Source organism: Primulina eburnea, chromosome 5 (genome assembly GCF_022965805.1).
Source record: "Primulina eburnea isolate SZY01 chromosome 5, ASM2296580v1, whole genome shotgun sequence".
NCBI classification, from domain to species: domain Eukaryota; kingdom Viridiplantae; phylum Streptophyta; class Magnoliopsida; order Lamiales; family Gesneriaceae; genus Primulina; species Primulina eburnea.
The window spans coordinates 13,200,239-13,213,657 of record NC_133105.1 but is presented as its reverse complement, the minus strand read 5'-3'; the positions used below and the strand labels follow the sequence as shown (position 1 = coordinate 13,213,657).

At 38.9% G+C, this 13,419-nt stretch overlaps 1 protein-coding gene across 1 annotated transcript; it reads left to right on the top strand.

Annotated features, from left to right (window-relative positions):
- Nucleotides 1-443: 443 nt before the first annotated feature.
- On the top strand, nucleotides 444-2,957 carry LOC140833041 (putative pentatricopeptide repeat-containing protein At3g23330). The gene has a single exon (XM_073197420.1). The coding sequence runs from the start codon at nucleotides 558-560 to the stop codon at nucleotides 2,526-2,528; it is 1,971 nt and encodes a 656-aa protein (XP_073053521.1). The 5' UTR covers nucleotides 444-557; the 3' UTR covers nucleotides 2,529-2,957.
- The last annotated feature ends 10,462 nt before the right edge of the window (nucleotides 2,958-13,419 follow it).

Genomic DNA, 13,419 nt, shown 5'->3' with positions numbered 1-13,419 from the left:
TTGGGTTTTGAATAAAATCACTAGTATTAGCTTTTGTAAACTGAGATTGATTTTTTAGTGATTATTTTACCTTAAGTCATCGCACAAATATAAAAATATTTATATTTGTGCATAATTAATCCTGAGTTATTTTAATTTAAGTAATTTAATTGTTTGCTATTTAATTCCGATGCGTGTTATCACTAGAAGTTATAACATTTAGGACAATATTTAAATCTGATACGCGCAACTTTCGTATATCTTTTACCATTTATGTTAAACAAAATATACCTCGTATCTACGGACTCGATTCGGTTCATTTATACCCTAACAAAGGTAGAATGAAACTTGAAACTTGAGCGTCTTCTAGACGTATCGATTCAAGACAAAATTCAAAACTTTTAGGACTATTTTGACACGAGAAATTAAATCGTTAGGGACTGATCCGGAAGTCGGGCCAAATTTAAAATAGAAGCAAAACAAATCTAGCATTTATCATGACTTGAATCCTACATTCAATTTCATACTTGGATAAGAAACATTCTCATTTCTTTTCTCTCGGGGAATCCTACATTCTTATGATCACCTTCTCCAATGTTTCTGCCCCGAAAAAACTATTCAAATCAACCCACGTAAGTTCACTGGTGCACATCTTTGCACCCGCGCTCGATTCTACATCATGCTTGACCACTATTTTGCAGCTCCTCGCGCTTTCCATTGAAACCCAGTCTCTGCGTCTGAGCCTTCAATCCCACGCGAGATGCCATCACTTGGGCGTCACGCAGCACCAACGCATTGCACAGAAACTCATCTTCTCGTACGGTTACTTCGAACATCCTGCTGACGCCCGACTCGTTTTCGACTCGCTTTTGGTGAAAAACTTGCATATTTGCAACACGTTACTTAGTGGGTATGGGAAAAACCAGCTCTTTCTCGAAAGTCTTGAAATTTTCAGGGAGATGTGTCGATTTTATATTTTACCCTCGGCGGATGAATTTACGTTCTCTGTGATGTTAAAGAGTGCTGGGGAATTTGGGGATGTTTTTGTCGGAGAAATGGTTCATGGTAGGGGCTTGAAAGATGGGTTGCTTTTGGATACTGTAGTGGGGAATTCTTTGATGTACATGTATTGTAGATGTGGAAGCTTTAAAGATTCTATGAAGATGTTCGATGAAATGCCTCATAGAAATGCGTGTTCTTGGAATTCAGTGATTGCAGGCTATGCAAAACTGGGTTTGGAAAAACAGGAGAAAGCTTCGGATTATTTCAGTTTGTGGGACTTCGCAAAGGGAATGCAAGCTGAAGGCCTGAAATATGATGCGTTTACCATCTCTACGCTTCTTCCATTGTGTGGTGGAGATCTTAAAAGCGATATAAACGACAGATTTGATTATGGCAGGGAATTACATTGTTACATTGTGAGAAACGGGCTGGATTCGAGTTCTAGGTTTGGCGATGAAGTTCATCTAGGTTGTTGTTTGATTGATATGTACTCAAAGAACAGTAAAATTTATGAAGCTAAAATGGTTTTTGATCGGTTAAAGTATAAGAATGTCTTTTCTTGGACTGCTATGATCAATGGCTATGTTTTGCATAAAAATTATGATGAAGCCTTTCTTCATTTTCGTGAAATGCAATGGGGAGCTCGAATTGAACCGAGCAAGGTATCAATTGTTACTATCTTGCCAGCTTGTAGTTCCTTTACTGGCTTAATGGGTGGGAAGCAAATTCATGGCTTTTCTGTGAGGAGGGGGATGAATAACGAATCATCTCTATGCAATGCTTTAATCGATATGTATTCCAAATGTGGAAGTTTGCATTATTCGAGGCTGGTATTTGAACATGAATGTATTGATAAGGATGCAATTTCTTGGAGTTCGATGATTTTCGGATATGGTTTACATGGCCAGGGTCAACAGGCAACTATGCTCTTCGATGAAATGCTTCAAAATGGAATTAAGCCTGATACGACAGTGGTTGTAGGAGTTCTTTCGGCTTGCTGTAGGTCAGGATTGTTTAACGAAGGAATCAGAATCTATGAATCTTTTGTGAATAATTGTGATGTCGAGCCTACAATGGAGATGTGTGCATGTATGGTCGATCTGCTAAGTAGCTCGGGCCAGTTTGATCGAGCCCTGAACTTTATCAAAACCATGCCTGTGGAACCTGGTCCCAGCATTTGGGGAGCCCTTATGTCTGCTTCTGCGCTCCATGGTAACTCTCATATGGCGGATTTGGCCTATAAATCCCTCGTGCAGATAGAACCTGAAAACTCGTCGAACTATATCGGGCTTTCAAACGTATATGCTTCTTTGAAAAGGTGGGACACTGTAGCTAAATTGAGGATGATGATGAAAGAAAGAGGGTTGAGAAAATCACCAGGATGCAGTTGGATCAACATAAATAGCAAAACACACAGCTTTTTGGTTGCTGACAAATCGCATCCTCGATCGGACTCAATTTACACAATCCTGGATCAACTAGTTTCAACTATGAAACTATCGCATTACATCCCAGACTTCGTTTATTTAGTTGAGATCATAGAATGATGACGAGAATCCAGCAAGACGTAGTCAGCTTAGATTGAAGTATTCGCTTGATCGAATTATTTTGATTCATGGGAATTTCAAATTCAGCCTCGTGCCAACTTGCATAAGAAGAAAGTTGCATTCAACCAGCGGTCTGTTCAAGTTACTGGAACTCCGATCCCGATCGACAGACTACCGCTCTTAAAGTTCGGATGGAACTCGAGATTACAACATGGCTCCCACAATCTCGTTATTTGTCATGTATTTCAACCATATCAAATCAAAGGACGGTTTTTTACTTCCCATTCGAACGATTCAATCACACTTCCTAGCACAGCCATTTTTGTTTTGTTGTTTCAAATTGAAAATTAGGCTCATTAAATATAGAAAATTTCAGACTTGGTGCTCAAGTTTTCGAAATTATTGCCAGATTTGGACTGAAATTTATGGAAGAGAATTTTATTATTTATGAAATGCTTTTCACCATATTATGGAATAAATTTTGCTTATTATGGAATGATTTGAGGGTAAAAAATAACACAATTTCGTGCCAAAAATTAAGAGGGGTACAGCATCTATAAATAAACCTTCAAGCCATTATAAAATCATAGCACAATTTTTGAAATTTTCAAGCAAGACACATATTTTTGAGCAAGATAGAGGCAAGTAGTTTGTGAAGCGCTGCAGAGATCTCTTCAAGTTCGAGTTTCAAGCAGTAACCGAAATTCTGTTAAGCAATATATATAATAAGTAGCTTATGTTTTCAAATATCATATAAGCATAAGATCTCTTCATTCTATGTTCGGTTTTGAAATTCGATCGACATGCCCTTCTTTGTTTTAAGTCAATTCTAAGAGTTATGATTGAGCATTGCTAGGATTAACAGTTGATAAAAAATCATTATATGGCATCATCCTTTAGACGAGTAACAATTAAGGATTAATCATTAAGTCATGAAAAATAAAATGAAATATTAGTGTTGTATGATTATGTTTTGTGTATGATATGTCATGATATGTATTTTCCTAATTTACATCTATTGTTTTATATTGTATTTGATCGGCATTTACTTGCTGCGTTTTTCCCTAACATTCATCCCCTTATTCTCCTTCCCCCAGATAAGAACAAAGAACCAGTAGAGGAAGACGAGCAACATATGTTCTATAGTTGGTGATGAGGAATAATTTGAGATTTTCACTGTACGACTCGTGCTACTAAAATACTACTAGAATTTTATTTTTTTTATAAACTATTCTTCGAAATTTACATCTAAGCGCATTCATGCAATAACCTCCGTCAATCACACATTTTAAAATAAAAGTATTCAACTACTGGTAAAAATACTGCAGTTAAAAAAATGTCAAATCATCAAACCCTAGACTGTCTTTTAAAATAATTCATGTCAAACCATCAACATATACAAGTGAAAGTGTATAAAAATATCCATGTCTACTCCTAACTCATGGTGGTTGTTCTGACTTGGGATTTTTATGATTGTGGAATTCAAACGGTGGAGTTTTGTTATTAACTTTATTTCTAAGATGCATGGTGACCGTTTTTTTATTTTACGAGTTATGCTTATGATAAATTATATAATAAGAAATTTTTTAATTTTTCACAAATATTAAAGTAGTACTATTTTAAGTAACGGGTCGTCACAGTTGGTATCAGAGTGCATGGTTCCTGATATGGGGTTGTGCCTACTGCCGGTTGTGAGAACCTCAGGAATTTAAGCCTTAAGTATGTAAGTTTTTATGATTTTAAATATGTACAAGTTTCTTTAATTGCATGTTTAAGTTTTGAATCATATTATCATGTTATATTAATAGTTCTATTATGCATGTTGGTTACGTGTTGGGTTAAATTGTGGAGCAGTATGTGAAACGTCTACTGCTTAAATACTACTAAATATCTTTTTGGTAATCTTATTTCCGAAAATGAGCTTACAAAAAATTAATAATAATAGTATTTAGTAATATTTAAGTAGTAGACGTCAGAGCAAGAGTACTGTATAGGGTTGTGTCACCGCCAGCTTATGTAGCCCAGTCTTCAAGCCTCAAGTCTGTAAGTTTGTGTGATTCTAAATGTTTTAAATGGTTTACTGTTATCACTTGCATGATCACATGATACATATTTTACAGCGATTTACAATACATGTTTAGCTGCTTTCGAGATTTGAGGAATGATGAGTTACGTTTAGAATTTGGACAGTATTCACATATCATGCCTCCCCGATGCGCCCCTAGCACTGACCGACAAGATGATACTACTAGAGGCGATAGAGGCCTCCCACCTCCACCACCACCGCCAGGGGACGCAGCTACCCGTGTACTTGAGGGTATTGATAGACTTATAAAGGAGGCGCGGCAGATTCCGAGACCACAGACGGACCTCTACGAGCAGTTCAAACTGCTCAACCCAAAGGAGTTCGGGGATACTACTGATCTGTTCTTGACGGAGGGTTGGATACGGTCATTGGAGCTACACTTTCAGTATTTGGAGATGAGGGACAGAGACTGTGTCAGGTGTGCGATGTACATGCTGAGAGACGACGTATCCTTGTGGTGGGAGGGAGCAGCGCACACATTGAATTTTGCTACCCTCACTTTGGACCAATTCAAAGACCTGTTCTATAACAAGTAATTTTAAGCGGAGATTAGGGGTCGCCTGACTAGAGAGTTTATGAGTCTCCGATAGGGGGACTTGTCTGTGGCAGAGTTCATCAGGAAGTTCGACAGGGGCTGTCACTTTGTGCCCCTTATTACGAGGGTGCCGCCCAGAAGATGAGGCACTTCATGGATGGCCTCAGACCCACTTTGCGTCGGAATTTGATGCTGATGAGACCGGTGAGTTATGATGAGGCCACCGCTTGTGCTTTTCAGGCGGAACAAGCCCTCTGAGTATCTACGTCGAGATGCAGCGGAAGAGGCATTGAGCCCAATCTAGTTCTCAGCCACCGAAGAGGCAGTTCACTGGGCCACCGAGACATCAGGGGCAGCAGAAGCCCCAGGGACAGTTCAGAGACCAGGACAGTAGAGGCTGCCTAGGCACCAGGGGCTCCTAAGCCGGCATAGAGGCAGCCATGCAAGCAGTGCAACTGGTTCCACTTCGGCAAGTGTATGTGGGTAATTTTCAGATGCTTCATATGCCAGGAAGAGGGTCACAAGGTCGCTGATTGCCCCAGGAACAAGGGCCCCGCGACTAGCAGGGCCTATGTGATGCATGCAAAGGAGGCATAAGTGGAGTCAGACTGTACATTGATCACCGGTAACTTTTATGTTTAAGAATTTTAATATACCGCCTTGATTGCATGGATTATATTATTTTTGTGGGAATTATTTTGGGATCGAGAACCTAAAATAAATTAGGTTGCATGTTCTAAGTAGTGGACTTAAGGATTGAATTGAATTGATTAAGGGTTTTAAGGACCATATTGCAATAACCGAAAGTTTAGGGACCTAATTGCAAGAATCGAAACTTTAAGGGCCAAATTGCAATTTTCGAAATTTTTGAGGTAAAATTAGAGATTTTTGATTGATACTAGAATTAAATCAGTAATTTTTTGAGGATTTTGGAATAATTGGTGGCAAGAAATTTCTTAATTTTCATCCCGATTAGATTTGATGGTATGTTTTGTCGCAGGAAGGATATATATTTCAGGTAGCCACGTATGCGTTACTAGACTCCGGAGCTACACATTCGTTTATATCTAAATATTTTGTCAAGCGAATAGAAATCATACCAGAGGCTATGGATTTGGGATTCAGAGTTTCGATTCCTTCCGAAGATCAGATGTTTACTTCACATATAGTGAAGGGATTGGAGTTTCTGTTGCAGAAAAATGTAATGCAGGCAGAATTGATTGTTCTACCGTTACCGGAGTTCGATATTATTCTTGGCATGGACTGACTTTCTTCGAACGGAGCTGCTATAAATTTTCTGCGTAGATCAGTATATGTCCGTCTAGTGTTCAGCCATTTATTTTTGAGGCAGCGGGACATCAGCAGATACCTCACATCATTTCTTGCATCTGTGCGAGGAAGCTCCTAAAGAGAGGATGCAAGGCATTTTTTGCCAGTATCGTGATAGTGACCGACCCAGTCAGTCAGAGGCTAGAGGAGGTCGAAGTGGTCAGGGACTTCCCCAATTTTTTTCCTGGATGACGTTTTAGGCGTTCCACCAGAAAGAGAGGTGGACCTTTATATCGAGCGTATTCCAGGTATCGTACCAATATCTAAGGCACCCTATCGTCTAGCACCTGCAGAGATAAAGGAACTAAAGGATTGGATTTAGGACTTGCTAGATATTGGTTTCATTCGCCCTAGCTTTTCTCCATGGGGCACACCGGTACTATTTGTTAAGAAGAAAGATGGCAGCATGCGGCTCTGCATTTATTATAGAGAGCTTAACAGAGTCACGATCAATAACAAGTATCTACTACCCAGGATTGAGGATCCATTTGATCAGTTTCAGGGAGCATAAGTATTCTCGAATATAGATCTTCTATCAGGATACAACCAGCTGAAATTGAGAGAGACTGACGTGCATAATACGACATTCAGGACGCGTTATGGGCACTATGAGTTTATGGTGATGCCCTTCGGATTGACGAACGCGCCAGCGATCTTCATGTATCTCATGAATCACGTGTTCCAGCCGTATTTGGATCAATTCGTCATAGTTTTCATAAACGACATCCTGATCTATTCGAAGAGAAGAGAGGAGCACAGTCAGCATCTGAGGACCGTAATGGAGACTTTTACAGGACAGACGACTGTATGCCAAGTTCAGTAAGTGCGAGTTCTGGCTAGACATAGTGGCATTCTTGGGCCATATTTTATCCCGAGATGGAGTGGAGGTAAATCTCAACAAGGTTGAGGCAGTCTGAGATTGGCCAGTGCTTAAGAGTGTGACAAAGACCCGCAGTTTCTTGGGTCTAGCTAGGTACTGGAAGTTCATTGAGGGCTTCTCTTTTATTGCGGTTCCAATGACCTCTCTGACAAAGAAGAATGCCAAATTTATCTGAGGATCAGAGTTCCAGGAGAGTTTTGACATGCTGAAGCAGGCGTTGACCACAACGCCAGTTCTAGCTATGCCATCAGGGCAAGAAGAATTTGTGTTTTATACAGATGCTTCGAAACTCCGTTTGGGCAGGGTTCTGATGCAGTGTAAGGGTCTGTGTTTAGACTCTCATTTTTCCTCCTCTTCTTCCGAGTATTTCTGACGTGTCATTGCGGAGTTTGACTTTTCTTTCATTTCTTTGGCTTTCATCCTCTTTTGGTCAAACCTGCAAATAGCCATAATGAGACGAAATAAGCGCAAAACTCGGAATAAAAAATGCCAGATAAGCACGAATACGACAAAATAAATGCCCTGACATGCTATATAATTCGTGCTCATCATGAAGCAAGACAGAGTTATAGCCTCTGCGTCCAGATAATTGAAGGTCCGTGAGAAGAATTATCCGACTCGCAACTTCGAGCTAGCGGAAGTGGGTTTTGCCCTGAAGATCTGAAGGCATTATCTGTATGGAGAGAAGTGCAGGATTTTCATGGATCACAAGAGCCTGGAGTACTTCTTCACACAGAAAGAGCCACACATGAGACAACGGAGGTGGCTAGAGCTAGTGAAGGATTATGACTGCAACATTTGCTACCATCCGCGAAAAGCTAATGTAGTTGCAGATGCCCTGAGCAGGAAGAATGCAGTGATCACTCAATTGTCAGTACAGAGATCGCTGCAGGCAGAGACTCATAGGTTTGAGCTTGTGGTTTATGTCAGGGGCGATGCCCCTAGTATTTTTACCCCAACAATACAGTCAACACTGAGAGACAGGATTCGAGCGAGCAGGTTTCAAACGAACAATTATAGAAGTGGAGACATATGGATGAGTTGAAGGGCCCGATAATGTATACGGTTGAGGACAACATAGTCAGATATCGTGACCGATGTGGGTTCCTAGCAGAGATTACCTGAGAGCGGATAACATGAGCGAGGCCCACAGTTCCCCAGAGAACTCAACAGCTAGAGATGCAAAAATTCAATATCTAGGTTTATCCTAGGGGCAGAGCTCCTAGATTATCTACCTTGATAGTTCAGTCCACCTTGATAGACCGTATTCGTAATGGAAATTCATATGATGAGAAACTGTAGAAATGGAGATTGAGAGATGAATCTAAGGGCCGTAAGCTTTATACAGTGAGAGATGGGATTGTGAATTATAGAGGGAGAATTTGGGTACCTAGGGATGATTCGATTAGAGGAGATATATTGTCAGAAGCGCCTACAACACCATATTCCATTCATCCAGGTGGTACCAAGATGTATAAATATTTGCATGTGCTATATTGGTGGCCATGAATGAAACAAGACTTCGACGCTTTGTATCTCAATGTCTAACTTTATAGCAGGTGAAAGCATAGCATCAGAGATCAGCATGGACGCTCAAGCCTCTTCCTATCCCCGAGTGGAAATAAGAGAACATTTCGATTGATTTCGTAGTCGGTTTGTCGATGTCAGTCAGAGGATCTAACGCCTTCTATGTAATTGTTGATCGTTTTACCATGTCGGCACACTTATTGCCGAGGAATACGAAATTTTTTATGACTCAATATGCAAAACTTTATATTTGGGAGATAGTCATATTGCACGGGATCCCAGTTTCCATCAAATCTGACGAAATTGCTATTCAGTATAGCATTCCATCCTCAGACAGATGGCTAGTCCAAGAGGGTGATACAGATTTGGATAGACTTACTGCGTGCATGTGTGATCGATTTTCATGGGAATTGGAAGTCGAAGTTACCTCTAGTTGAGTTCATTATAGCAGCTGCTTTCAGTTATCTATAGGTATGGCTCCCTACGAGTCATTATATGGAAGGAAGTGTAGATCTTCTATCCACTTGGATGAGCTCGGCTAGAGATAAGAATTTGATCCAAAAATTGTTCAGCAAACCGTGGATATAGTAGTTAAATCCGGGATAAGATAAAGACTTCTTGGAGTATCAAAAGTGCTATGCTGACAAGAGAATGAGGGACCTTGAGTTTTCCATAGGATATTATGTCTTTGTAAAAATAACACCTATGAAGGGTGTTATGATATTCGGGAAGAAAGACCAGTTGAGTCCTAGATTCATAGGACCATTCAAGATCCTTGTAAAGGTGGTAATATTATCTTATCGTGTAGTACTGCAGCTGAATCTGGTAGGTGTACACAATGTGTTCTATGTTTCTATGCTAAGGAAGTGCAAGGCAAATCCTTCACATGAACTGAATTTTGAGCCGTTACATCAATCACCGAACCTGTCATACGAGAAAAGGCCTATTCAGATTTTATACCGATAGGAGAGGAGACTACAGAACAAAGTTACCAAGTTGATCAAGGTCAAGTGGCTGAATCATTCCGATGAGGAGGCTACTTGGGAGAATGAAGCCGAAATGAGGAGCCGCTACCCAGAATTTTTTGTTAAGCCTTAATTTCGATGACACGATTTATTTAAGGGTGGAGGAACTGTAGTGCCCAAAAATCAGTACAAGTAAACCTCATGCATGATTATTAATTTATTTAATTAAGGGTTTAGGTGATGCATGCTATGTGTTAAATTATTTTAAATTTTTGTATATATATTTTTATGTAATTTAAATTATTTTCTTGAGTTTTAGTTTTCAGGCGAATATTCGATGTCGGGCCGAGAAAGGAGATCGGAGATGAATGAGGTGCTAATAATTTAATGTTGTAATTTTAAGCCGAGAAATTAGGTATTTAAAGAATTTATGGATTTTAGCCTTTAAGGTCCAAATTTAATTTATCGATAAAATAGAGGATGTTAAGCATTTTAATTAGCAAATTTTGAAAAGTAGGGGATTTAAATCCTTTCACTCGAGATACAATAGAGATACAATATTTAATAATTATTTTATGTCTTAATTAATTAAATTGGTTATTATTTAATTTATTAGAGGAATTTAGAATTTCAATGTAGAACCCGTAAATCAAAGTACGTATAAGCCATGCATAATTACTGTAATTTAAATTAAAATGATTTTTATACATGAGGATTTAAATTATTTTCTTTAAAATTGTTGAGTTATTTTACGCAGTAGTTTAGTTTTATTTTTTCAGTTAAATAAGTGAGGCCGGATTGGAGTTGGAGTATTGAGATAAAATTTACTATTAAGAAAATATTCCAAGAATTAATTTAAGATAAAGAATAAGTTATTTTAATGAAAAATTAAGTTTAAGGAATTATTTAATTAATTAAGAGATAAGTAGTAAATAAGCCTTTTATGTCCAATAATTTAATTAAAAGCCTAAATTAAAATATATGACCAATTGAGATAAGTTAATCTAGGCTTATTTTATTTAAGAAATTGTAATTTAACATGTTGGTAATTTAAAAGATTTTGCCAAGCATGCAAGATAATGCCTAACCTAAACTAATTTAGTAATTCACTAAAATACATAATTAATGTTTAAAACTTTAATTACTCAAAATTCAATAATTAAGCAATATTTCACCCCATTTTTAAAAGAGAAAAATCGTCCATCACCTTCGGAAGATTTAAAATATTTGACAACTGATTTCCCTTGATTCTTTCCTTATCCATTTTTGTTAGATAATCCCTCACCTTTTAATCACCAAGTAATTTATTAATTAAGCAATTTTCTACCCTTATTTGACATGAAGATTTCGGTCACCTCATTTTAAAAGATTTAAATTTTTTTATTTGGCAACTCACCATGTGCTTCATTTCCTTAATCTTTTCTTAGACGATAATTTCCCCCACTTTTAAATCACCAATAATTAAACAATTAAGCAATTTCCTCCCTTGTATTATCTAGCAAAATCGGCCAACACACCTCCAAAATATCCTTCATATCCCTTGATATGATATTATTTCCTATCAAGCAAATAACTAGGATAGCAAGATTATTTTCTCCTTTTTTATCTTGCAATCATTCCCTTCATCTCCTAGCCTCCCTCCCTCCTCATTCCACCGAAAATTTCAGTAACAAACCTCTCAAAAATCGTGACTTGAAAGAGGGAAAAATAAGCGAGAAAAGTGGAAACAAAAGAAGAACACTCCGTCTCCGCCGCGCCGCGTCGTCGTAATCGTTTGTTTTCTTTCAAAACAAAAATCCAAGAAATACTTATATTTTCCCTTGCTCTTCAATCAAGTCATATTATTATTTTTCAACATCACATATGCATGATTTGTATAGAAAAAACAGAAATTTTACAGCAACTACACAAGAAAATTATGGGCAGATTTTTCGGCCCTTTCCTCTATGCCTTCACGGTTTTTGTTTGTGTTGTGGTTTCAGGGTTGGCTCGACTTCCAGGGGATCAAGGCTGCTTATAGACATGATATAGGATGTGCTAGGAAGTTGTTAGTCCGTTGGTTACAATCCCCACACCCCCCGGCAACGCGAATGGACAGCAACTCGTCCATGGTTCATTTTGTGTCTCGGTTGCATGGTTTCTTGCCTAAGGGGTGGTTTCTGATCTTGGCTGCCATAGGGGCTGTAGCCATGGTTAGAACCTCTCCTTGGTATGTCTAAGACATGACCAAGTTGGCCTTTCAAGGCTTAGTCCATGGCTATATCGGTTTTCAAAACAAAACAAGACAAGCACCCTTCGACCCTTTTCATTTCTGCGTGTGTATGTTCGGTTATGGTGTTGGTGTGGATCTAGGTTGGCTTGTTAGACCTTAGCCACGGTTCATACCATAACTCTTGATGTCTAAATCTAGCCAGGGTTGATCATGTGGCCACTGGAAGGATATATGACATCAGGAATAACAACAGCCCCACGCGTGTGAGGTGTGCTCTCGGGTAGAGTGTGGGAGTTGTTGCTGGTGTTGCTTGGATTGTAGCTGGCCTAGGGCCCTTAGCCATGGTTCAAGCCACACCTTAGGATGTTGGTAAGAGGCTCTGGTTGGTGGTTCAAGTCCCAATGGCTAATAGTCTCGAAAACGAAGCACGGAAGCGCAGCCGCTGCTGCTGTATTTTTTGACAGCAAGTTGGTGCTCCGGTTCAGAGGCTCGTTCGAGTTCTTGGTTGGCTTTTAGCCTATGGCCTTGGACTGGACAGTACCTCATCAAGTTAGGAAGGTCATGGTTTTGGCCATTCATGATTCGGTTAAGTTTAGAGGTCGTACAAGAATTTACGGTGCAATGTGCCAAAATGACTCTCGAAAGAACGTTTCTTGTTTTTGGCCTCCATTCACCAAATTTCGACTTGTACAATTTTCGGAGCTTTATTTCATCATTTTAGGTGTATTTTAATCATGACTAAATGATGGTTCGATGTTGTTTCGGGTTGGTACGGAGTCATGGTTAGAAATTTAGTTGTTGGTCTAGTTGGCCCCGTTTTTGGGTTCAATTACGAAGTCATTCTCAAATTAAGATTATTTGCATTTTTCTCATAATAGAATTAGGTCGCAGCGAGCCTGGGAACGATCCAACCCATTAGGTAAAATAATACAGGACATTTAATTATATTACGCGCATAAAAATATAAAATGTTCATTTTTGAGATATATGAGATATTTCTTGTGGCCACTTCACGTTCATGGGATTGCAGCTTATCATGGGATTATTACTTCATCCGGTTGTCACTGACTGGTTCAGTTCATGTTCATGTATGGGTACGGATATCCAGCCCAAGGGCTATGATGATCTCTACCGCCCAATATACTGTGGTTTAGTTTGATCAGACGATTCATTTCACATTATGGGTCGCTTGCGTAGAACATATTCTCAACAGAAATTTATTATATGCTATTTCATGACAGGGCTCTATCGAGCAACATTTCACTTATGATTTTCAGTTCAGTTATGCACGTATTTATAATTATTCATGACACGATTTCCACGTTACTCTTTACGATATGATACCTTTACACGTCGT